Source organism: Mercenaria mercenaria, chromosome 1, assembly GCF_021730395.1.
Source record: "Mercenaria mercenaria strain notata chromosome 1, MADL_Memer_1, whole genome shotgun sequence".
Taxonomy (NCBI): domain Eukaryota; kingdom Metazoa; phylum Mollusca; class Bivalvia; order Venerida; family Veneridae; genus Mercenaria; species Mercenaria mercenaria.
Window position 1 is genome coordinate 69,580,849 of NC_069361.1, and position 27,647 is coordinate 69,608,495.

The 27,647-nt window shown below is 35.6% G+C and overlaps 1 protein-coding gene across 1 annotated transcript; it reads right to left on the minus strand.

Annotated features, from left to right (window-relative positions):
- On the minus strand, window positions 1-27,622 carry LOC128559108 (uncharacterized). The gene is made up of 12 exons (XM_053550223.1): window positions 27,496-27,622; window positions 19,707-20,220; window positions 17,858-18,531; window positions 17,122-17,290; window positions 14,931-14,990; window positions 13,975-14,018; window positions 13,054-13,137; window positions 12,164-12,224; window positions 8,783-8,825; window positions 5,958-6,076; window positions 4,865-5,044; window positions 1-3,625 (listed from the first exon to the last, which is right to left on the minus strand). Exons 2-12 carry the CDS (start codon window positions 20,211-20,213, stop codon window positions 2,849-2,851), a joined length of 2,718 nt encoding a protein of 905 aa, XP_053406198.1. The 5' UTR covers window positions 20,214-20,220; window positions 27,496-27,622; the 3' UTR covers window positions 1-2,848.
- Window positions 27,623-27,647: the final 25 nt, after the last annotated feature.

Consider the following 27,647-nt stretch of genomic DNA (forward strand, 5'->3'; position numbering starts at 1 on the left):
TATTTTGTGGAATTTATTCATCAACTTGTAATACCATATCCATTAACAAATGAGGTCTTGAACAAAGCAATAGCTAATCAGGTAGTAAAAATTTAAATTCTTGCTGCATGTTTTTCACTGCATAGCACTTGACTGATGCAATATCTCCAATTGATGAGATTACTGACATAAAGATAAAGAAAAAAACCTGCCTCTGATAAGCTGATTGAAAAATCTCCTGTCAACAATGTCTTAATATATCTAAAAAAACTTACGTTTTAGGAGTGTATCTTCATCAAAACAAACAACATCTTTACCAACTATCTACCTGTCCATAACATGTTCTACCATAATGTCTCTTTAAGACTGGATACTTAAAATAGTCTCAAAAAACTGTTCCCAATTAAAAATGAATGCCATTTGAAAAGAAATAAATATAATTCTAACATGACCCGATTTGTTTTCCTAATAAACAAAGGAGGCTGAACACTGTGCTTTATTATTCAACAATTCATTTTTCCGACGTCACAATTATTAAGTCATAGCGTTAGACGGCATAGCAGCACGCTGGAAAAGAAATCAACAGAAATCAGGTAAATATTTGATGGATATCGTCAAGGACATACATAATAATCCTTGATAACGTGTTAAAATTTAAATAATAAGTCTTAAACAGTGATTCACACATGAATAAAATCACTGTCGTTCAGATGCGTATTACCGTATAGCGGGTTATTTCTGCGGTCAAAATATTCTGCGTTTTGGCCCCCAAAAATGTGAAACAAATTTCTGCGTGTTTTATTTCTGCGTTTTCACTTAAAATGGAAGAGAAATTTCTGCGTTTTCGATGCCAAGGAGGAGGTAATTCCTCGCATGATCGGACGTTGTGAGAATGATAGCGTATGAAAACAATAAGCTAAATTACTGTTAACTGCAGTAAAGTATCTTTGTATTTAATGAATACATTGTAGGATATAATAATTTGTGAAATGAAAAAATATAAGTCCAACAACAATAAATCATTGCACAAACAGCAACTGCAAAATACGGTATTTATATAACGGTTACACTTATATAAAGGTTAAAAACGTTTTCTGAAGGATTAACAGTTAGGACTTTGACTGACCATCACACCTAATTATCATGATTATACCACTATCGGTAATTGTTAGATGGCGACGGTAATTTTCAATAATTAGACCAGGCAATTGTGAACTTCGGATTACCTCGGATAACATAGCGTGAAACAACGTTGGTGAAATTAAAAAAATGCAGATTTTTTGAGTTTTAAATTTTTGCTGGATGAATATTCTGCTGGAAATATTTTTGCGATTCTACCGAGAGACCGCAGAAACGCAGAAATATTGCCCACGCAGAAATAACCCGCTATACGGTATTATATCACTCAGGCTGCACCTTTGTGGTATCATTCTTTTGCATCTAAACTCTAAACAATGATAAATCACTATTTGGGATATATTATTTCTTATACAATTTTCAGCACTGGGACATTACTGCAAATGCATTAAAACAAAGGTATGTAACATCAAATGGTGACCTTTTAAAGGCTTTGAACTGTCCAAAAGTGTGGCCCCTTTATGAAGTACTTTTCCTGAATTCAATACATATACCAGTAAATTGACAATTCTTTTATACAGCAACATACATGTTTCATATTATGCTGTTCAATTTTCATGCAAAACAACCCTTTATTTCCATGATTTGATTTTTTCTTATTTTTCCTGAAAACATGGGTAAACCATTAATTACAATTTTATGTCTATGGCATTTACTTTAAAAGTTTTCTCTGTGCTTTTATCAATGTGATACTACTGTTCCACAAAATATATAATTTTACAAATGAAACTATTGTTTCAGAAAATACTATCAATATTGCAAATTTGAGACTGGCATAACTTTGCAACTGTTCGTGCTCTGAAAGACATAAGAATTTAAGAATTTAAAGAAGCCAGGATATGTCCATAAACATGTACAGCAATCTGTCACAATCCTTAAAGCCACACTTCATATCATCAAATCTACAATCTACAGCTACATGACAAATTAATTAGTTCTTAAAACTGTTTTTCCCCACAGACTTGCACACATTTCCAATCTGATGTATACCTCTGAGCATTGTAACATTATAATGTTAATATCTAAAGCTTAGTAATTATACAAAATAACAGCAATTTGGAAATACCACAATTTTACATTAAAGTGCTGTTCAGTTAAATAATAATCTTCATATTTTTTTTCCCTTCAGTTTATGACTGACTTCAATGGAACTATAGAAATTTCCGAACTTGTTCTTTACAGACACCTAAAAATATGTTATTTTGATAAAAACACAAGAATGCCAAACTCGCCACATAAGCCCATAATACTGAATTTTGAAATACATATTGAGCAAACTGGTTGCCATTTTCCTCAATTTTGATTAATTCATGGGCAAGAACTCTGGAACATGCCTAGATATTATGCCCATAATCATTCTGACCAAGTTTGGTGAACACTGGGTAAGTTATTAAGTTTCGCAATTTAAAGAAATTCAAGGGCCCTAACTGGGACAATCTGACTGGTTAAAGAACTTGGCAAAGATTTAATGCCCATAAACATTGTGGCCCAGTTTGCTGAGCATTGAGCTTCTCAAGATAGAGAGCAGATACAATCTATTTTCCAAATTTCATGTAATTACAGTGCCATAACTCCAAAGTGACTTACAGGATCCAGCTATTTATCTAAACTGGCCGAGATATTATGCTCATAAGCATTATGACCCTGTTCAGTAAACACTGGAATTCACAGAAACATCCTGTTCAAAGAGTTATGCTATATCATTGCTAAGGTCAGCCCGTCAAAAGTTCCTTTAATCAAACTTTACATGTTTTCCTTTTCCTCCAGAACTAGTAATTACGGGACTGTCAAAGTTTTTCTTGTTAAATCCAGGATTCTTTCCAAAATTCCCGCCTTTCTTTTCGAAAGACCTATTTGGGGAATTTTGACCTTTAGGGAATGGTTTCTTTTCAAATTTTTTGAAACCAGTATTACCATCCTTTCCAAACTTAGAACCTTGTGTTCCAAATGATTTGTTTGGTGAGTTTGGACTTTTCTTGAAATCTTTGTTATTATCAAATTTCTTATTTTTGTTAAAACCTTCCTTCTGGAAACCTCCTTTCTTCTCAAATTTTTTCGGCGACTTCGTACCACTAGAATTATCCTCTCCAAATTTCTTATGTTTAGGAGTCTGACTGTCTACTTTATTTTTGCCAAAGTCACCTGACTTTTCCTTATTAAAACTATCATCAAATTTCTTTGATTTCTGTGCAAAATTATCTCCCTTATTTTTACCACCAAAGTCCCTTTCATTTTGCTTAGTGAAACTCTTATCACCAAATTTCTTAGATTTTGGCGTTTGTTTACTGCCTTCTTTATTCTTCTCAGCTTCTGCTTTTCCTTCATTCATTATTTTCTCAATGTCATTTTTCAAGGCGTTGCTGCCCTGTAGTTTTTTCTCTGCCTTTTCTCTCTTAGCTTTCTGTTTCATCATTTCAGACTGGTCTTTCTCTTCCTGAAATGGATTCTTGCTAACATTGCTTGGTGTTACCTTGTTCTTCTTTTTCTTTTTCTTCTTCAATTTATCTGAGTTCATTTGGTCAAGGTTAAACAAAAACAAACATGAAACATCATAGCAAGTATTATCAACATTCAAAATACGGTAATGCTGGCTCGCAGGTTTTAAGGTAAGCAAAATAATTCAGGGTACATATAACTATGTTGTTTATCTTTCTGTCATTTATGATGAAAAAGAAACGAATTCAAACATCGATTTTAGAATGAAAATCAGCTTGCGCAGCCATATTGCCTCAAGCTCTGTTAAGCTCACATGCTTGACAGAAAACTAACCCATCCTGTATTATAATGACATCTGACATTATTTGATCTCTGTCAGTGGGTATTAAAAATGGCCAGTCCATAGTTTGTGCTATTGACCAGTCTATTAGCTACAACTAGTCAGTCTCAGTTGAAAAGGACATACCTGCAACTTTTCGGAAGACACAAAAAAACGAAAATTCAAAAACTGCGTATCTGCAAACAGAAGTATACAATTTGAAAAAAAGATGTATTTGCAAAAAACTATCTTAAAAACCACACCATTCCACTGCATTAATATGATTTAGAAGAATTCCAAATAGCTTCATTTATTGCATTTTATTTTAACAAACACTCAAAGCTATTTACTTTTGTGCAAAGTGGCAATTCACTGCAAATACATCTTTTTCGCCCGCCAATGAAATTTATTTTATGTCCTTTCCTCACGTGACAATTTTTGACCTTAGCGATTGGCTATTGTATCCGATATCTTTACAAAAGACGTAGGAACACTCCGCCTTTTGAAAATGACTTAAAGATATTTTAGCAATGCAGGTACATCCTTTTCAACTGAGGCCGCTAAATGATACATTTTGCTGGGTAATGCCAAAACTTGAAAAGAAAAAAAAAAAATGAAAATGTAATTCTGATGTAATGCAATAAACACCTATTGAATAGCTTGTATAATAAAAGAGTAGTGAATGGTCAAAAGTATTTAAGATTTATGCTCTATAATTTTACCAAGAAAAACCCTACAACATGAAGTGTAAGACCCAAAATACTTAAAGCCAGACCTATTGCATTATTTACTGAATGACGCCCATATTATGCCTGAACTCAACAAAACACCTTTATGTATGCAAAAAGCATTATGGCTACTCAGTTTTGGTCTGGCTGAATACATATTACTACTGAACTGTTATTTAATACATTGGTTATATATTTTTCTTATTAAGCATATAAAAATACTTATTTCATGTGTACCATAAAAATCAATAACAATAAAGGATATTTTAGGCTTGGGTGACCCTTCTTCATCTGGGTTGGTTGTGTTACTTGGTTGTTTGTTCTTAGCAGCCTTGTCAGACTTCTTTTTTGATTTTTTACCCTCTGCACATTTTTCTATCCTCAGTTTCCGACCATTTAATTTACTCTCTGTTAATTTCAGAGCAAATGAAACACCATCACTTTCCTAGCAAAGAAACAAAACAAGGGAAAGTTGTTAGAAGAGACAAACTGTTTGTCTCGAGTCCCATAAAGTTCAAACTAACATTTTGACAAAACTGAAAATCGGGCATGAATTAACACAGACAGTTTTAACCCATACCTAATCAATTTTTGTTTGTGTAAGGTTAATCTCACCTGACTCATTACAAGACATACAGCAGCTTTCCAGCTTTTAATGATGGAGGAAAACCCAAAGTACCCCTCGAAGCATTACTTTAAGGCATGGTCAGGCACCCTGAGTAGAACCAGTGACCTTTCCAAATCCAACTAGATTGCTTCCCCTGATGAAAGAGTTCTACATCCTAAGCAAGGTCTTGAATCCACGGAGGTGAGATTTGCCAATGTGATTCGAAGTTCAGAACCTTAAACACTGTCACAGAGAGATCCTGTTTTCCCCACAAAATGCATAAGTTTAAATATTTATGTAATTGTAATTATTTGCAACATTGCTGTTGTGCAAATTCCTTTTTTTTCAGTTATAATAAAAAAAAATCGGGCGACTTGAATTTCGCTTTGATGTTAGATTAGAGCGAAGTGGGGAGCTACAAAGCGACTATTTCGCTCAAGTCGCTCCCTAGCTCAAGCCCTGACATATTCACAGGAGTTAAAAGTAATGACAATGTAACTTTCTGGTTCTCAAAAAGAAAATGTACTCCGAACAGATGCAACAAAGAATGAATTGGAAGTGTATTTCAAGGTGGCATTCAAATACAGATTATTTCTGGAAAGTAGCTCTGGTTCCTGACACTGGTGAAGTATTGGCTTCAAATATCATCAGAAACCACATCAAGTCAAAAGAAATCAAAAGTTCAGCTCACTTTCTCGGCAAATAATTTTATACTAATCTTCCTACTGTGCAGATGAAGATACATTTTTACCTTAAATGTAACAAAACCAAATCCTTTGCCAAGACTTATCTTCTTATCTCTGACAACACGAACATTTTCAATCTCTCCACAGTCATCAAAATGTTTCCTTAAAGCTTCTTCCTCTATATCTACAAATAAAATCATATCAAATAACACATCCATTCTGTAAGTTTTTGTTTTTTTTCATAAAGACAGAGGAAATGTATTAGAAATGCATCATTAGAAGATCTATACATGACAGTTCCAATTTCACCTACCACTAGCAGGCCTCAATCAGACAGCAGCATGTCAATGCCTGCAATCAGGTGTTTAAACAGAATAGAACAAGGAGCTGCGTTCAATAAACGCTTGATGCCCCCGGTGGCATCATTGTTGATACAAAGCAACCCAAGTCCAAAACGAGGTCAAGGTCAAACTGAGGTCAGGTGATGTTTGAAGATGAGGAATGGTCACAGGTTACATCTGTATTAGTATCAATTCATTTTTGTATGCGGTATTGATGCTAGACGAAACGGTCCCATTTGGTTAACCAAGAGATGGCCCATATAAAGCAAGTCCAAAATAAGGTCAAGGTCAATGTCAAACTGAGGTCAGGTGATGAAGATGAGGAATGGTCACAGGTTACATCTGCATTAGTATCAAGTCATTCTAGAAAGGGGTATTGATGCTAGACGAAACGGTCCCATTTGGTTAACCTCGTCATACGGACGGACGGACAGGACAATCACTATATGCCTCCCGCATCAGTAGATGCCGGGGGCATAAAAATTTGACTACATCACCAGACCTGTGCTTTACTTAAAGGATGTGAATACACTGCAACCTCTTCACATATACAACACTACAAAAACTAGAGATGCTTTTGAGAAAAGCGCATGTCTCCCACAACTGCCCCTCTGAAAAATGTTAGTTTCTCTAGATGTTTTAGACGAGTGGATCCAATTAGATGGTCTGGATGAGTGGATCCAATCAGTAATTCAAGGGCCATAAATCGAAAGTGCCTGGGCGGATTTGGCTAGTTATCGAACTTGGGTAAGGTCTTATGGCCAAACACATTTTGTTCAAGTTTGGTGAAGTTCGGATGAGAAATGTTCGACTAAGAGAGCGGACAAAAGTAAACAGACGGATTTTTTCGGTAATTCAAGTGCCGTAACTCTAAAATGCCTGAACCGATTTGGCTAGTTATCAAACTTGGCCGAGGTCTCATGGTCAAACACATTTTGTTCAAGTTTGGTGAAGATCGGATGAGAAATGTTCGACACAGAGTGCGGACAAGAGTAAAAAGGTTGATTTTTCGATAATTCAAGGGCCGTAACTCCAAAATGCCTGGACCGATTTGGCTAGTTATCGAACTTGGCCGAGGTCTCATGGTCAAACACATTTTGTTCAAGTTTGGTGAAGATCAGATGAGAAATGTTTGATTAAGAGTGCGGACAAGAGTAAAACGGCCAATTTTTCGATAATTCAAGGGCCGTAACTCCAAAATGCCTGGACTGATTTGGCTAGTTATCGAACTTGGCCGAGGTCTCATGGTCAAACACATTTTGTTTAAGTTTGGTGAAGATTGGATGAGAAATATTCGAATTAGAGTGCGGACAAGAGTAAAAAGACCGATTTTTGGTAATTCAAGGGCCATAACTCCAAGATGCCTGGACCGATTTGGCTAGTTATCGAACTTGGCCGAGGTCTTATGGTCAAACACATTTTGTTCAAGTTTGGCAAAATCGGATGAGAAATGTTCCACTTAGAGTACGGACAAGCTTTGTGACAGACACACACACACAGACACAGACTGGAGTAAATCAATATGTCTCCCACACCACTGTGTGGTGGGAGACATAATGACTTTGTCATAAAGGTTGTTGCTCTGAAGAGGTTAATGATGTTTTCTCAAAAGGAAGAAACTATCTGCCAGAGGTTATGCAGTAGAACCTTTTTGCAAGTCGGCTGATTGTCTTCATAACACCATCAATCATTCCAAGATTATAATCCACTTTTTCCTTACACCATCAACCCTGGCAAGATTATAAAATCACTTTTTCCTTACACCATCAACCCAGGCAAGATTATAAAATAACTTTTTCCTTACACCATCAACTCTGGCAAGATTATAAAATAACTTTTTCCTTACACCATCAACCCTGGCAAGATTATAAAATCACTTTTTCCTTACACCATCAATCCAGGCAAGACGATCACCTACGTCTTTCCAAAACCATCAATCTAGGCAAGACTATAACCTACGTTTTTCTTACACCATCAACCCAAGCAATACTACAGACCACAGGACAAGGTTCTGCGACTTGAACAGTTAGACCTCAGAGACTCTCTTCCACATTGTAACTTTTTTGAGATAAGTGACAGTGTACCTTTTAGACTACTTTTAAAATTAACCAAGAGCTATTATTGTGTATATAGTTACATATTTGTTCAATGGGATTCAATGTCATGGAATGATGACATCTATAAATATTTCTCCCCCATGAATATCAATGATTTCACAGTACACTGCACTGGCGATTTCAATAATGTAAATGCAGATGAGTACAATGGCCTATAAACAAAACTCCTGTTAGAAAAATAAAAGTTACAGTTTAACTGTGAAATATATATCTACAGAAACTTAACCAAAATTTTGTCACTTAGCGCCCAGGCATAACCTGTCTGGTTTCGGGCCTGTATGAAATTTATTTCCGCAAGCAACTGACAACTTCTCTACATGAATCTGAGGTAGAGGACCAACGAATTTTTGGTGTTGTCTTCAGTTAAATTTTATCTAGTAAGGGGCCAAACACAGGACTAGATATTTGTCAATTTGTACAATTATACCTTACCTAGAGGTAGATTTCCCACAAAAATTGACTTCTTTGGATCTTTCTGAAAATATGACAATCACACAAAATATATGTACTAAAACTTTTACTTGAATAGTCATTAATGAAATTATCCAGATTTAAAAAGTTATATGCAAGTTCAAAGAAGACACAGCAAGAAATGTTTACGAGAGCAATCTTTTCCACTATATAACTTGACTTACTAATAGGTCAAATTATGGACAAGTTCCATTAACTTAGGTCAAATTATGGACGAGTTTGGAACTTCCAATAACATCAAAAATTGTGGTGTTTAATATGTTAACACGAAAACTGCTACTAGGTGAAAATGGATTCAGAGTGATACAAAATAATTAGAAACCTGAACTATTATCAAATGATTTTATTGCACACTGTTTTTTAGCTCACCTGTCACAAAGTGACAAGGTGAGCTTTTGTGATCGCGCGGTGTCCGTCGTCCGTCCGTGCGTCCGTCCGTGCGTCCGTCCGTAAACTTTTGCTTGTGACCACTCTAGAGGTCACATTTTTCATGGGATCTTTATGAAAGTTGGTCAGAATGTTCACCTTGATGATATCTAGGTCAAGTTCGAAACAGGGTCACGTGCCGTCAAAAACTAGGTCAGTAGGTCTAAAAATAGAAAAACCTTGTGACCTCTCTAGAGGCCATATATTTCAAAAGATCTTCATGAAAACTGGTCAGAACGTTCATCTTGATGATATCTAGGTCAAGTTCGAAACTGGGTCACGTGCCATCAAAAACTAGGTCAGTAGGTCAAATAATAGAAAAACCTTGTGACCTCTCTAAAGGCCATATTTTTCATGGGATCTGTATGAAAGTTGGTCTGAATGTTCATCTTGATGATGTCTAGGTCAAGTTCGAAACTGGGTTACGTGCGGTCAAAAACTAGGTCAGTAGGTGTAAAAATAGAAAAACCTTGTGACCTTTCTAGAGGCCTTATATTTCACAAGATCTTCATGAAAATTGGTCAGAACGTTCACCTTGATGATATCTAGGTCGAGTTCGAAACTGGGTCACGTGCCGTCAAAAACTAGGTCAGTAGGTCAAATAATAGCAAAACCTTGTGACCTCTCTAAAGGCCATATTTTTCATGGGATCTGTATGAAAGTTGGTCTGAATGTTCATCTTGATGATATCTAGGTCAAGTTCGAAACTGGGTCACGTGCGGTCAAAAACTAGGTCAGTAGGTCTAAAAATAGAAAAACCTTGTGACCTCTCTAGAGGCCATATATTTCATGAAATCTTCATGAAAATTGATCAGAATGTTCACCTTGATGATATCTAGGTCAAGTTCGAAAGTGGGTCACGTGCCATCTAAAACTAGGTCAGTAGGTCAAATAATAGAAAAACCTTGTGACCTCTCTAGAGGCCATATTTTCCATGGGATCTGTATGAAAGTTGGTCTGAATGTTCATCTTGATGATATCTAGGTCAAGTTCGAAAGTGGGTCACGTGCAGTCAAAAACTAGGTCAGTAGGTCAAATAATAGAAAAACCTTTTGACCTCTCTAGAGGCCATATTTTTCAATGGATCTTCATGAAAGTTGGTCTGAATGTTCATCTTGATGATATCTAGGTCAAGTTCGAAACAGGGTCATGTGCGGTCAAAAACTAGGTCAGTAGGTCTAAAAATAGAAAAACCTTGTGACCTGTCTAGAGGCCATACTTGTGAATGGCTCTCCATAAAAATTGGTCAGAATGTTCATCTTGATGATGTCTAGGTCAAGTTCGAAAGTGGGTCACATGCCTTCAAAAAGTAGGTCAGTAGGTCAAATAATGAAAAAACGTTGTGACCTCTCTAGAGGCCATATTTTTCATGGGATCTGTATGAAAGTTGGTCTGAATGTTTATCTTGATGATATCTAGGTCAAGTTTGAAACTGGGTCAACTGCGATCAAAAACTAGGTCAGTAGGTCTTGAAATAGAAAAACCTTGTGACCTCTCTAGAGGCCATACCCTTGAATGGATCTTCATGAAAATTGGTCAGAATGTTCACCTTGATGATATCTAGGTCAAGTTTTTGAAACTGGGTCACATGCCTTAACAAGAGCACCGCCTTGCGGGTGCTGACGCTCATCTGATTTTTTTTGTGTAATAGAAATATTGTCCTACCCATGATTTTCTAAGTCTAAAAAGGGCCATCATTCTTGCAAAAAGCAGGATAGAGTTATGTTTCTTGATGTACAGTGTCCACTTATGATGGTGAAAAACTGTTGCAAGTTTTAAAGCAATAGCTTTAATAGTTTATGAGAAAAGTTGACTTAAACATAATACTCAACCAAGAAAATGATTTTCTAAGTCCAAAAGGGGCAATAATTATTGCAAAAAGCAGGATGGAGTTATGTTGCTTGCTGTACAGGGTCAGCTTATGATGGTGAACAAGTGTTGCAAGTTTCAAAGCAATAGCTTTGATAGTTTAAGAGAAAAAGTTGACCTAAACATAAGACTTAACCAAGAAATCTGATATTTTCTAAGTCAAAAAGGGGCCATAAATCTTGCAAAAAGCAGGACGGAGTTATGTTTCTTGCTATACAGGGTCAACTTATGATGGTAAACAAGTGTTGCAAGTTTTAAAGCAATAGCTTTGATAGTTTAGGATAAAAGCTGACCTAAACATAAAACTTAACCAAGAAAACTGATTTTCTAAGTCCAAAAGGGGCAATAAATCTTGCAAAAAGCAAGATGGAGTTATGATTCTTGACGTACAGGGTCTGCTTATGATGGTGAACAAGTATTCCAAGTTTCAAAGCAATAGCTTTGATAGTTTAGGAGAAAAGTTGACCTAAACATAAAACTTAACCAAGAAATCTGATATTTTCTAAGTACAAAAGGGGCCATAAATCTTGCAAAAAGCAAGATGGAGTTATGTTTCTTGCTATCAGGGTCAGCTTATGATGGTGAACAAGTATTCCAAGTTTCAAAGCAATAGCTTTGATAGTTTAGGAGAAAAGCTGACCTAAACATAAAACTTAACCAGGCAACGCCGACGCAGACGCCGACGCCGACGCCGACAACCGCTCAAGTGATGACAATAACTCATCACTTTTTTTCAAAAAATCAGATGAGCTAAAAAACTAGGTCAATAGGTCAAATAATAGAAAAAGCTTGTGACCTCTCTAGAGACCATATTTTTCAATGGATCTTCATGAAAATTGGTCAGAATTTTTATCTTGATAATATCTAGGTCAAGTTCAAAACTGGGTCACATGAGCTCAAAAACTAGGTCACTATGTCAAATAATAGAAAAAACGACGTCATACTCAAAACTGGATCATGTGGGAAGAGGTGAGCGATTCAGGACCATCATGGTCCTCTTGTTTGTTGAACTGAAACAAACAGTTGACAACCGAAATGTTAAGTTACCTGTGTCTGTCTTCCAACCATATCTACTCTGATATGCAAACCATCTACCTCTGTACCATTCCTGAAAAATTAAGGTTGATATAAAATTGCACTTTTAAAAAACGAACCTTTGTCTTTTTTGCATAAGATAAAATACTGTAAGGTAATTTCATTTTTCTAACCTTAAAAGTGTGTGTTTGATAACATTCATACAGCTTTTTTGTCTAAAATGAACAGCATACTATGAAATCATTTAACTTCCCTATCTAAAATTGTTTTGGTTTTTGCCAAAAAGCCTGTCTGGTTGAGAACTAAGTTTCTGGATTCCAAATTCTAAAGACCAAAATCAATTTATTGACATCTAATACCACTGATTAATAAAAATCGATGAAATCCCCCCAAAATTTACAACCATTCGTACTAAGTCTCAACCAGCATGCAACTTTAGTGCAAATTCTTACATCTAATTAAAAAATACGGTAAGATATTCATACAAGTTTAAAGGTACAAATGTACATGTCTTTACATTAGGTTAAAGTCTTTTTACTGCTAATGAAAGTACATTATTGTAAATGGTTGAGAAGTATATGCATACAACAAACATTTCAAGGTCAAACTCACACTTTGTAGATTGTATTGTGGGGTTTCAAGTCACACCAACAAAATTTAGGTTATATATAGCAACTTTTCAGATTTAAAGGCACTGTCTCCCTTTACACTAGGTAGTACATACAAGAATTCTACAACTCAAGTTGGTTCTAAAACCATCAGCAGTGAATGGCATGTGATCTTTACTCCTTAGCCACAGAGGCCCACTGGATAATTACTAGACAGAGGCTCGACTTAATTTTATGATGACAGATATCAAAAGTCAAATTCAAGCACAATGTAGCTGATTCAAACAAACCTACATTGACAATGCCTTCTTTGCCGACTCATCTTCCTCGAAACAGACATAAGCATTGAAGTTATTACGCTGCGGATGAAAATCTCTCCTGAAAAATTTGATAAAAGCATCAAAATTTGCTTCCAACATCCTTTTTTTATAATAAATTCTTCACTAGCATAAATAAAGTTGCACAAGTTAACACATTTTCAGAAACAGTATTACAAGTATCCATATCACCTACATACTCTAATGATGACATTTTGTATAATAACCTCTAATATAGCATCTGAGCATATTTTTCAGTCACACACTTATATGAACACTAACTGCTTCAAGTACTGATTACAATGAAACATAGAGCTGGCAGAAATTTTAGCAAGCTATCCCTCTGGCAAAGTAACAATTCAAAGCTGTTTAAAACTGTAGTAAAAGGTAGATTTTTTTCAGTAACTTAAAGCAAAACAAGTAGCTGCGTTCAATAAACACGTGACGCCCCCAGTGACATCCTTGTCGATACAAAGCAACCTAAGTCCAAAACAAGATCAAGTTCAAGGTCCAGGTCAAACTGAGGTCAGGTGATGTCTGAAGATGAGGAATGGTCACAGGTTACATCTGCATTAGTATCAAGTCATTCTAGTTAGAGGTATTGATGCTAGACAAAACGGTCCCATTTGGTTAACCTCGTACGGACGGACGGACAGGACAATCACTATATGCCTCCCGCATCAGTAGATGCCGGGGCATAAAAAAAGTCTGCCAATTTTCCTAGTATGTAACTACCTGATAAGTATAAAAATTTCAGAAATATACTGTTCTTCAAAATAAAGCCTTATAATCTTCCATGCAACATGTTACGCAACCAATATTTCTCATATGTGATACTGCTGTTACACAATATTTTGTAAGATTTAGAGCTTAAGTGACTAGGTTTAGTACAACTTACGTGATGGCAACGGCTCTTTTTGGCAATTTGGGGTCCTTGACCGGCTGAAACAAAGAGGTATTAACCCTTAGCCTGCTGGTGGCGATTGGTTGTGCCTTTGCGACCAGTGCAGACCAAGATCAGCCTGCACATGCGTGCAGGCTGATCATGGTCTGCACTGTTCGCTATTCAGTTAGTAAATTTTCAGTGAACACCCCTTCAAATACTAAATGGTATTGCCCAAATTGAATGATGGAACAGTCCATTTTAGAAATTTAGCAGGCTAAGGGTTAAACTACAGAGTATAACCTGTGGAAACTATAATACACTCATACAAAGGCTGTCATTTTGTTTCCAACTGAACTATGTAAATCACTGTCTGAGATATAAATAAATTAGGTAAATCACTGTTTGATGTATAAATAAACTATGTAAGTTAACCTCTCCTGACCAACAATATAATAATACACATCTGAATGAGGGCACAGCCAGAGTGATATAATAATACAACAACCAATGACTTTATCAAAGAGCAAATCACTATTTTTGATATAATTATTTAAACCATGTAAATTAATCTTTCTGGACTAACAACCCCTGTACAATGAACAGTTTTCAACAATTTTCAACAAACAATTTTCACTCTTCTAAGCAGTGCTCTGACACAGAGGTTGCACTGTACTAAGAAATCATTATTTGTAAGCGCCTAATATCTATGAGTTTTATTACTGGTTTGCAACTGACAAGTAAAATCCATTTTCATATTATATTTTGGCCTTCTGATTTGGGTTAAGCTTTGATTTTCAATAATATGTCAGTCATACAACAAGTTACAGTTAACCTTCCCTGTTCTGGATTCTGTACTACCATTAACCTGTTCTCTGCATGTAACTGCAGACTTCTCCCTATGAATCAGATGTAGAGAACCAAACATATTCATTTCTACAATAAAATTCAAGTTAGACATAAAAACTTACCACTGTTCTAAATCTCGAAGACTCGATCTCACCAAATGTTTTGAACAATCTTTCCAGTTGCTGAAATATACAAAAAAAAAATTATACCTAAATTTGGAAAGCAAAAACATATATTTTTCTATTTTGAGTTACAAGCAAATGCCTTTAGTTTATTGTTACTTGTAAGAATTCTCCTAGTTATACTTATAACGAATGTCTCAATGGTTCCAAATACAACCAACATTGATGACCTAGTTTGTATGAATACATTTAGAGGTATATATTAGGACACACACAAAGACACAATAATTAAGTAAATCATGAAAAAACATGAGGACCATGATGGTCCTGAATCGCTCACCTCTTCCCACATGATCCAGTTTTGAGTATGACATCGTTTTTTCTATTATTTGACATAGTGACCTAGTTTTTGAGCTCATGTGACCCAGTTTTGAACTTGACCTAGATGTTATCAAGATAAAAATTCTGACCAATTTTCATGAAGATCCATTGAAAAATATGGTCTCTAGAGAGGTCACAAGGTTTTTCTAATATTTGACCTATTGACCTAGTTTTTTAAGGCACGTGATCCAGTTTCAAACTCGACCTAGATATCATCAAGGTGAACACTCTGACCAATTTTCATGAAGATCCATTCAAGGGTATGGCCTATAGAGAGGTCACAAGGTTTTTCTATTTCAAGACCTACTGACCTAGTTTTTGATCGCAGTTGACCCAGTTTCAAACTTGACCTAGATATCATCAAGATAAACATTCAGACCAACTTTCATACAGATTCCATGAAAAATATGACCTCTAGAGAGGTCACAACGTTTTTTCATTATTTGACCTACTGACCTACTTTTTGACGGCACATGACCCATTTTCAAACTTGACCTAGATATCATCAAGATGAACATTCTCACCAATTTTTATGGAGATCTATTCACAAGTATGGCCTCTAGAGAGGTCACAAGGTTTTTCTATTTTTAGACCTACTGACCTAGTTTTTGACCGCACATGACCCTGTTTCAAACTTGACCTAGATATCATCAAGATGAACATTCAGACAAACTTTCATGAAGATCCATTGAAAAATATGGCCTTTAGAGAGGTCACAAGGTTTTTCTATTATTTGACCTACTGACCTAGTTTTTGACCATGTGACCCAGTTTCGAACTTGACCTAGATATCATCAAGGTGAACGTTCTGACTAATTTTCATGAAGATCCATTGAGAAATATGGCCTCTAGAAAGGTCACAAGGTTTTTCTATTTTTAGACCTACTGACCTAGTTTTTGACCCCATGTGACCCAGTTTCGAACTTGACCTAGAAATCATCAAGGTGAACATTCTGACCAATTTTCATGAAGATCTCATGAAAAATATGGCCTCTAGAGAGGTCACAAGGTTTTTCTATTTTTAGATCTACTGACCTAGTTTTTGAACCCACGTGACCCAGTTTCGAACTTGACCTAGATATCATCAAGGTGATCCAATTTTCATGAAGATCCATTGAGAAATATGGCCTCTAGAGAGGTCACAAGGTTTTTCTATTTTTAGACCTACTGACCTAGTTTTGGACCGCACGCAACCCAGTTTCGAACTTGACCTAGATATCATCAAGGTGAACATTCTGACCAATTTTCATGAAGATCTCATGAAAAATATGGCCTCTAGAGAGGTCACAAGGTTTTTCTATTTTTAGATCTACTGACCTAGTTTTTGACCGCACGTGACCCAGTTTCGAACTTGACCTAGATATCATCAAGATGAACATTCTGACCAACTTTCATAAAGATCACATGAAAAATGTGACCTCTAGAGTGGTCACAAGCAAAAGTTTACGCACGCACGCACGGAGACGACGGACGCCACGCGATCACAAAAGCTCACCTTGTCACTTTGTGACAGGTGAGCTAAAAACCATTGAAATGTAATCAGAAGAAACATTTTTAAAGAAAAAAACTTTCAAATACTTCTATTTCAGGAAATTATAAAGAATAGTTAAGAGTTGAAAAATTCTTAAAAATTCGGTTTGTTTTACCAACATATCCTTGCTTCCATTGTAGAGAAAAGAACTGCAATTTTCTCTCTTAGAGTCAATATATCATAGATCTACACTGTACAGTTAATCTATCAAGCATTTCAACAAAAATATTATTATTATTTAGGACAAAGTTATTGTTTTAACAATTTTAACAAAAAATACCTTTTTCGTAGTACTGTTTGGCAAGTTGCCAACAAATATGGTCCTATCATTTGTGGCTTTAGCCAATCTATCTTTCCTTGGCCTGGTTCCCTTGTCAGTTTCAGCATCATCTGATTTCATTTTCTTAGAGGGAACCATATCTTCATCTGAACTGTCTGAAGCTGGTTTCCTGGTGATTTTAAAAACACGACTGTGAAATCATTAATATTCGTGGGGGACCAATTTTCGTGGATTTCGTGGTTGAGTCAATCCACGAAATTTAATCCCAACGAACAAGTAAAATTCCCATTAATTTTATGTTCAAAAGTAGAAATCCACATCCCCACGAAATTGCCATTTTGACCAAAACCACAAAATTTCATGCCCACGAAATTAAATGATTTCACAGTATTGGTATCAAAATTTCTATTCTGATTCAATATATCATTTATAAAAGAAAATTTGGAAATAACTTCGACATCAGTTCTGACCATTAAATTAAGATAAAAGCATTTCAAGCATACGTCTCTGCAAATTTCTTGTTAAAACTGTATGAAGAAATCTCTCAATCCCAAGTATCAAGCATTATTCAAGTGGTATTCAGCAAACAGATTAAGAATTTTCAAATCTGAGTTTCTAAAGTTTCAGGAATATGAAATTATTAACGGAATTCCAGCTGGATCTACATCGTAGTACATGACTGTAGTAAAGATCTCACTTCTAATTTTTTTCTACAAGTTACTTTGAAATTCCTTACCTTTTTTCTCCCTTTTTCTTCAATGACTCATGGACGATTCCTTCTGGTGGACAAAACCCAGCTGAGTTGCCCCCTTTATGTACATTTTCTCTATCTGATGCCTCAGAGGAATCATCATCTTCTTCGTCTTCTGCTTCATCATCATCATCATCACTTGAATCAGAGTCAAGAGCTTTTTCCTCATCCATCATATTGGTATCGCGTTTATAACTAAGATCATCTTCACTCTCTTCATCACTGTCATCATCATCATCATCACTGTCATCATCATCATTACTGTCATCATCTTCTTTTTCCTTCTCTCCATCACTACCAGAACTCTCATCACTGGCAGTAGCTGTGTTTTTTACCATCTTTGTTTTAACCTCATCTTCTACACTGTGAACATCACTGTCATCATCTGAGCTTGTACTGTCACTAGAACCGCTGTCGTCATCACTGTCACTGTCAGAGTCCAACTTGTCCTGAACTTTTACTTTTTTTATATTTGGTTCTGGTCCTGCAGCAGAACTTACATTTTTACGTTTTCTGTTCTTTGAAACCGGCGTCTCTACTGCATCTTTTTCCATGTCATCCTGTTTCATCTTAGGTGTATTAGGACTACTTCCATTTTCAGCTTTGGTTTCTTCATCAACAGATTTCTTTCCTTTTGAGCGTTTCTGTTTTTCTTCTTTCTATGAAATGGATCAAAATAAGATTTTAGACTATGAAATATTCATCTGTTAGAGTTCTTAAATATAGTTAAAACTGAAATTCTAGCATAAAACTGCTGTTCTTGTCATTTTTCTTTGTCGTTTTACGAGAGAAAACGTGTGTTAACAGAGAGATTCTTGCCCTCACATGCAGTTAAAACACCTTTTTATATATACATGTATGCACGTTCTATGGCAAAGCATAAACATATTACGGCCCGAAAACAGATAATTCAAAAGGAAATGACGTCAACATAAAAAAAAAACTCAGATATTCCCGTGCATTTCATGGAAATTTGATGATGGGCACCAACCAACTCGAGCACCAACCAATCCCCCAGGATTCTGCTGAATGATGTTATAACATGAAAAAACATGCGTTATCCCTACAGTTTTATTCATCTGTTAAAGACTTCTTAAATATAGTTTTAACTGAAAGTCTATGTGTTTATAATCTTTAACCTTTACCCTGCTAAATTTCTAAAATGGACTGGTCCATTTTTTAATTTGGACAGTATTACTGGGGTTTTTTTTTCCCTTCTATAATTAACAGGCCCCTTTCCTATAGAAAATTTCTTTTAAATCATACATTTTCCCCCCAAATTGACTCTCCATCAGGTTTTTTATTCCTCTTTGCCCAAATACTGAGCTATTTTTTTCCCAAATCACAGGCCTGGGCCCTTTCCCCTCTTGGTAAAAAAAACCCCTGTCACTTGTTATTAAAAGGGGTGTTCACTGAAAATGTATTGACTGAATAGCGAACAGTGCAGACCAAGATCAGCCTGCATGTCCATGCAGGCAGATCTTAGGATTCACTGGTCGCAAAGGCAGAATCACTTGCCACTAGCAGGTTAAAGGTTAAAACATGAAAAACTAACAAATAAACTGAAATTTAAAATCCATGCAAAACGCTAATTTTGCTCATCTATTATTCAAGAATGATGCAATGCTTTTAAACACTTTTACATAATTCTACCAAAGACAGGCAGATACAAAGAAAATTATACATGTATATCCAAAAGCATGCATGCTAAAACACAAATTTGTCAATGCATTTGTAATAGGTTCTTTGTTTACTTATTTCTCAGTACTGTTTTTGTAGATATCTTTTACTTGAAGGCATTTACAATTATTAGTATTAACAAAAATATAATTACCTTTCTTTCTAGTCTCCTATAAAAGCCAAAAGAATGTCTTTTCTTCTTCTTTTTCTTCCCTTGTTTGTCAGGGCTTCTTTCAGAATTGTCCTGTTTCTCTACATTTTTCTTCACAATGTCTTGTTTCTCTTTCATGACTGATGGAGAAAAATTGCCAGCAATGCTTTTTCTGGCCTGTCCAACATTTTTATTAACAGAATCTTCTGTAGTAACTTTACTTTTCTTTTTATTACTTCCCTTCTTATTGCTCCCCAATGCCCCCACCTTTTTACTACCAGAATCATCTCCTAACTTTACGTTTCCATTTGGACTCATTACTTTATTCTTAGGTGTGTTCATCTCTCCCTTGGCAAAAGACTTGTCAAGAATGGACTCTCTAGCCTTCTTGTTTTTCTTATCTGAGAACACATTTTTCCCTGGGCTGGGCTTGGATGAAGGTGTGGCAGCTTTAGGGCTTGTAGAAGCCAGTAGCTTTGACAAATCTCCAGCTTTATACTCAGTCTTCATTTTTATCCTGAAGGAAGAAACAATTGTTTAACTATGGTATTATCATATATAACCAAGCCTTTTTGATACACAATTATTCATAATACTTGGCTGTCAAAAGGAATAATTTATAGTGTGTGCGTGTTTAAATCTATTATATAGTCTCAACCAGAAACATATGCATGGGCGACTCCTCCAGAAGACTGTAGAAAGATAGTGCAAGATAAAAAGATGATTAAATACCATAAGCTTCTCCGGTTCTTTAGTGTCCCAGGTGCAAAGCACCCATACACAGATGTGTTATCCTAATGTTAGTAACTTTTATAAAAAGTGCATTCCTATAGTCCCCGAAACTGGTTTTCAAACAGTAGGGGGCTAATAACCTCCTATTGGTCTTATTTGGAATCAGTCATCTTTACTGGCAACTTCAAAAAAGTTCTACTCGTTTGTTAAACATAACAAAACAGAGTTGTGGTGTAAACACCAGTTTAACTCATACCACCCCGGTCACAAAGGCAAACATTCTTAATAAACATGATAAACAGTTTGAATCTGTCTTTGCAAAGCCCCAACCCCTAAGCCTGAAACAACTCAGCAAAAAAGCCACAAATGCCAAATCAGCACCGAAGATGCCGACAATCCTCATAGCTATTGAGGGCATGAACAAGTTACTAATGGGGCTAAATCCAAATAAAGCCTCTGGTACTGATGAAATTTCACCAAGATTACTAAAAGAACTTCACCAAGAGATGGCCCCAATCATAACAAAGATATTATCTGATCGTGAACTTAGATCTAGAGAAAATGATGAACTAGTAGTACCTATGCCAAAAAAGGAATTTTTTCGCAAATCTTTGCACTATTCTGGAACAGTTATCTGGAATAACATACCTAAATATATACGTACTTCAGACACCCTGGAGAAATTTAAAAGATCGTACCTTCAGTGGCAATACTCTGACAGTACAATAAGTCATAATTGCAATTAAATGTCAGGAAATACTGTCTCTACCATCTCTCTCCATTTTCATTGTAAATAGTTACTTCAGTTGTTAAATTAGTGTCCTGTATTGTATATAATCTTTCATTCTCATATTATTTTTCTGATAACATTAACTTTGTGTGTTTTATTTTGTCATATTTTTATCCATGTTTGTATATAGCCATGTATATGTGGACCATATTGTAAATTGGCTTAGCCAAATATGTTATCCACTATAAATAAAGTCGTTATTATTATTATTATTATTATTATTATTCCAACTATCTCTTGAAACAGGTCAAGTCTCAAAAGACTGGAAAAGAGCAACCGTTGCACCAGTCTATAAGAATTTTCTGAAAGGTCCAAACTATAGGCCCATATCCCTAACTTGTATTGCCTCTAAATTAATGGAACATGTTCTTGTCTCAAATATAATTCCTACTTTGGCAGAAATGATCTCCTTAGCCAATATCAACATGGCTTCAGGTCAAAGCATAGCTGTAAAACACAACTTATAAGTATCACACAAGAGGTATTTGACAATCTTGAAAATGGCCAAGTTGCAACAAACTGACGCCATCGTAATGGACTTCAGTAAAGCCTTTGAAAAGGTTGACCACAAACTAATTAATAAACTTGATACCCTGGGAGTCCACCCATTAGTATCCCAGTGGATCAAGTCATTTCTCAAGGACCGATCCCAAAGAGTAGTTGATGATGGCTTCACCTTGGATGAGCTTCCTGTTCTGTCTGGGGTTCCACAAGGGTTAGTCATAGGCCCCTGTCTCTTCCTACCCTACATAAATGACCTCCCAGAGTCCATTAAAAGCAAGTCCGAATTTTTGCAGATGACAATATTGTCTATCTGATGGTTAAATCCTCCCTTGATTCCCAATCCCTACAAAATTATCTCCATTCCCTTGAAGCCTGGGAGAAGGACTGGTCAATGGAGTTCAATCCGGATAAGTGTGAGGTATTGAGGATTACTTGAAAGAAAAAACCTATTATCTACAATTATACTCTCCATAATATAGCACTAAAATCTACAGAAGAGCTCTGCAAAATACCTTTCGCCACATGAAGTAAAGATCTCAGTTGGTCAAAACATACATCAAAAGCAAACAATTCACTCAGATTCTTCAAAAGAAATGTCAAAACAAACAAAAGAAAAGTAAAAGAAACAGCTGACAACACCTATGTCTGCCCACAGCTTGAATATTGCTCTTCTATATGGCACCCTTGATAAAAATCCCTCACATACAAAACAGAACGAGTGTAACTACCTGCAGCTCGATACATTGTAAAAATTATGTCCAAACAAGCAGTGTCACTTAAATGCAATCCCTTGAACATCGCCATATCAAAAATTACCTTATTATACTTTTCAGAATAATTTAACAGGTCGGAGATCATCACAAATCGGTGTGTTATCTACAAATCTGTAGTTAACAAAGACACCAATCAATAGTTTTCAGTAACTACCGATCTGTAGATAAATAAGAATAAAAAAATAAAATACCCTTTTAATTTTGTAAACAAGAAAATCCGGGTGTTGAAGAACGCTTGCAATAAATGGTATCAACTTCCGCTATCGGAACAAAGTTATTTCAAACAGTTCTGAGGAACAGTATCTTCCGTTTTTTGCATTTTTCAAACATCATAATTTCAATTTTACACAAATGCAGCCATTTAAATCAATTGAAACCACTTTATAACGCTTAAATTTGCATTTAAAACACCTACAGCATTTCCATGCCGTTGATCCATTCTTTGCAGTGATCATGAGCGCTTTCCCATTATGCATTTTATATAAGGAGTTATTTTTGGATGCTGTTGCAAGTAAAAGTATGGTGTACAAACAGGAGCATACATTAGTAATACCTTTACAGTATGAAATACATCATTTATTTGATGTACAAGTTTTACATATAATAGTTGCAATGCAGTATTATCCACTGTTTATTTTTAAGTTTTGGGGGAATGGTGGCCGTGCCCGTAAGGAGGTGAAAACCGCGCCGTAACCAAAATAGGGGAAAACTTGCGTCGTGATAAAAGCAATATTTTTCATAGATATGTTGCACAAAGAAAGATAATTACAGTAAAACACCGCTCGCTCGAGGTCGCAATGGGATGAGCAAAATGCTCGAGTTATCCATGGTTTCGAGCGACCCAAACATTGACCAACATACGAAGAAAACTAAAGTTTGTTTTACCAACTGTCATTGGGACCGTTTGCAGAGTAAACGGTGATGCGTAATAATAACATACTTGTGACATATTTCAAAAACAAACGTATTACAAACGTTATCTATTGATAGACGTTTCAATATATAATTTGTAAATGGCACATGTGAAGAAACAACTAAGATTTTTTTATTCATCAGCAAGTGCATATCATAATTATCGTCTGAATTTTATGAAACGGCTATATTATTTCCTTCATTTGCATGCAGACAATTGCTGATTAAAATACTAAGATCTCATAACTATCTTCTCGATCCCGCAGACAAGATGCTTTAAGTAATCAGTAATTGATCGATATTTGATCAATAAAACTTTTCTTTTAGATTTTATCAATAATTATTCTCATCATAAGATCAACTATACCGACAAACAAACATTTAAGATATTCTGGGAATAGACTACGCAATTTTAACGGTGTTTGAAAATGTTTAATTAACTGACATATTCTGACCGCCGAAGGTGTGAAAAATTTTGACACCTCTGCTCGAGTTAGCCAGAAGTAACAAAGAGTAAATTAATACACAGGGACCAGGTGTCATGCTCGAGCGATCGAGTTATCGATGCTCGACCCAGCCATGGTTATATCACATAGAAATTAGAAGGAAATCGGCCGGGACCACATGAACTGCTCGAGCGAGCCCGGGTGCTCGAGTCATCGATGCTCGAGCGAGCGGTGTTTCACTGTATTTAAAAGTACATTGCCTCATGTTTTAAATGGTACAATTTACATTATCATGTCGATCTAGAAAGGTGGAAAGGGTTTTGGTGGTTGGGATAATATATGTATTTTTTTCAGTGGAATTTCTTTGAGAAATATGGGAAAGGGGCTATCTATCTTCCAGTGCTGTTGATGGAGGGTGGAGGGTGGGGCGGGGTGCAAAAATGGTTGATCAGTCGAGAAAAATTTAGACATTCTTGTCAATAAATATGGTATAAGAACCAAGTTACAAAATGTACCAATGCATTAAAATCCCAAGATGGCGGACATCGGATAGGAATGGAAATTGCAAAGTGAAAATAAATAAAATAACAGCTTTTTGCTTGAGATTTTTACAAGTAAAATGCATTAAGTAGTGAAACGTCAATTTATTTTCTGCTTCTGTATCTTTAATATTCGTTGTTGAAATTAAATTTAGACATATTATCGGAGACTTGCCTCCGATAAAACTTGTTAAAGGATAGACATTTTCCGGATGATGAAAACAAACCTTTGAAATGAAAATTTCTAGATTTATGTATTGTGTATCTACAGATCGGTAGTTACTGATAACTATTGATTGATGTGTTAACTACAAATTTGTAGATAACACACCGATTTGTGATGATCTCCGACCTGTTTAAGTACAGTCTTATTGCAGTTAGGCCAAATAAAAAAATATGCATGTTTCCGGTGACCCGACCGACCCTAATTTTAGCCCCCGACCCTAAACTTTTTTCGGACGAAAATTTGCGGGTACGAAAAAAATCATATGCTCTCATTTAGGAACATCGGATCGATGTACATTTACCAAGCTGTTTGAACAAGTCCACCCGCCGACAGGCAGTTTCTTGTGAAGGATCTTCCAGTTCTATATTCTTATTCATCGTACATCGACGAGTTAAATTCTGGATAGGACGAGTGGACTCCGCTGTATACTCTACCGATCGGGCGAGTGGTTTTTACGTCGTAACTTTACCAAATTCAGAAATTATATCACGAAAAAATACCTGGATTGACTGGAATTAACCCGCGAATCGTAAAGACATCAAAACGTCATGCCGGTAATTTTCCATTCGACGAGCACGTGCGACCTATCGTTATATCTAATTTACATCGCCATTACTTTTGTTTATCGACACGTACACAGAAAACGCGCTTAGTGCATTTATTTTTTAATATAATTGCTTCAAGTTTTCAACACCGCTTGAGAAGTAATACAGTTTGAATTCTATAATAATTTTAATAAGACATCGGCAAAAATGTAGGCAAAATTCTATAAAAAACGGCCGAATTTTCATATAATCACTTGTAAAATTTCAAACAGCACGATCTTAATTACTTATTTCTTTCTTAAAGAAAATAATCGATACATAATATGGTCATAAAATTCAGACTTTTCACCAGAAAGTATAAAAAACAGAATTAAAAAATCTTAAATAATGAAAAAGCGGCAGCAATTTAAATACAAGGAGTAAAACGTTTTTTCGCAAACAGATATCTGTTAGCACGGCAGAATAGGTTACGTGACCTCGTGAATGTAAATAGAAATGTGGCTTTAGAATAAAGCAGTATGATGTTGTTGTGGTTTTTGATTATTTTTTAAATGAATCTTCGTACAAGTATTATTTTTGACACGACACTTTGTAAGATATTCTTCTCTAACAATAATGTAACAATAATGTAAATTCTTTGAGGGCAAACAGGTCACAGAGGTAGGATCAGTATAATTGTTTGACACATTTACCTGTCAGTTCATTCGTGATTTTGTACATTCGCTTTTAAAAAAAAAAAAGAAGAAACTTATTTTATTGATTTCTTCTCAACAATTTAAAGAAGCGAGGTGGTACAATCAAACAGTGATGTTTCACATGGCGCGAAAACATGACGTAATGCCATGACAATCTCGGGCAACTATACCGTGCTTTGATCTCCACTTCAGATGCCATGATACCGACACACTTCTTTTAGCTCTTTGGAGGGTGTTAATTAATGATGAAAACAAGACCAATTACTTAGCTTATAAACAGAATAATTTCCGATAATTGTTTTTTTTTCGCGTTCCCAACGGGTGTGTGGATGATCATTATGTCCATATTTTGGGGACACTTTTCAAAATAATTATTTTCGGGAAATAAGTCTTGAGAAAATGAAAATAACTAAATATTTTATGCTGTCCTAACACTTTAGGAAAATACGGTAGGGGATAGACTTTAATTATTATTAATATCGCTGCAGTTGTTTTGGAGAGCAACTGGCTGGTGCTGCTGACAAAAATAGAGGAAAGAAAAATAAAAATGTCTGCTGTAAAAAGGAAATTTAAAAAGAACAAACATGCCACCTTAAAAAGGAAATATGGTGTACAAGAGAACAGTATTTGTCTACTGTGTGTTTCATTTAAAATTTACTTATTGTACATGTATAATACTCCTTTCATTAAAGTGACAATATTAAACATGTCAATTAAAAGGACAAGTGACTGTTCACTAAGTGCGAGTAGATTTTAGTGGTTACTAGTCCTGCAGGGCGAGTGGTGTGAAAAAAAGTTACACCCCTGCCTTAAACTTGACATAAAAAAATCATGATTTTAACTAGGCTTGAACCAACGGAAAACCAAAGGTGCATCTGTCGAAATATTCTGAAGGCATGTATTTAATAATTTGACTAAAAGCCAAAGGGTATATAAAAAGCTGTGTATTTAAAGTGTATAGCATCTACCATCTAGTACAGACATATATTTATTGTTAAGACAATAGGCAAAAGCGAAGACAAGGGAATTCTACTACTGTGAAGATGCGTGTTCTGCTCTATCCTAAAAAAAAAAAAAAAAAAAAAAAAAAAAGAAAAATCGACCTACCTACCCTATTTTTTTCTGGCATGTCACAGGAAACATACATATATTTTTTTTTGGCCTTAGCCATAACCATCTCATACTCACAAGGAACCTAAACTACTTGATCCCACAATCTCATATGAAATACCACTCCAACACCTATTTTCCAAGAATGATTTGTTCCTGAAATGGTCTCCCCCTATACATACAGTCCAGCCCCAGCTTGATTCTATTCACCGAGACTAGAGTGAGAGGTTGGCAATTAACTGTAACATTCTAATCTATGTATTTAATCTTAGTAAATGAAGTTCTTTTTTAACTTTGCACCTAATGAGCTTGCTTGTCTTTTAACAGTCTGTCCCAGACAAAGTGCCTCCCAGTTATAAACAGTATTGATTCTTGGGCAGAACACTGTAGATGTACACTACAAGATATCCGAATTCTTCATCTATCCGAAAAACAGAACACCAACACACGTGTCAAATTTATGACTTATCGATCAACATTTGCAACACAACCTACTTGCAGTAAGTGCTTATTACCATACCTTATTAATAAGAGTTTGTAATTGTCTATCTTTTTTTCAATAAAATGAAAAGTATAGATTTCTCTCAGCTCAACTGTTTTTCCTAGTTTGTTGTTGTTGTTGCAGGTATCAGTACCGAATGACTTCATCTTAGCATCGCTGTCGTCATAGAT

What these genes read in the sequence shown, in the direction of transcription:
- LOC128559108 (XM_053550223.1), bottom strand. Translation starts at nt 20,213, where the DNA reads ATGAAGACTGAGTATAAAGCTGGAGATTTGTCAAAGCTACTGGCTTCT. An exon ending in ATAGGAGACTAGAAAGAAAG is followed by an intron (nt 18,532 to 19,706) that starts GTAATTATATTT and finishes TCCATTTCATAG; the next exon opens with AAAGAAGAAAAACAGAAACG. An exon ending in AAGGGTCACCCAAGCCTAAA is followed by an intron (nt 3,626 to 4,864) that starts ATATCCTTTATT and finishes GACCAAATGAAC; the next exon opens with TCAGATAAATTGAAGAAGAA.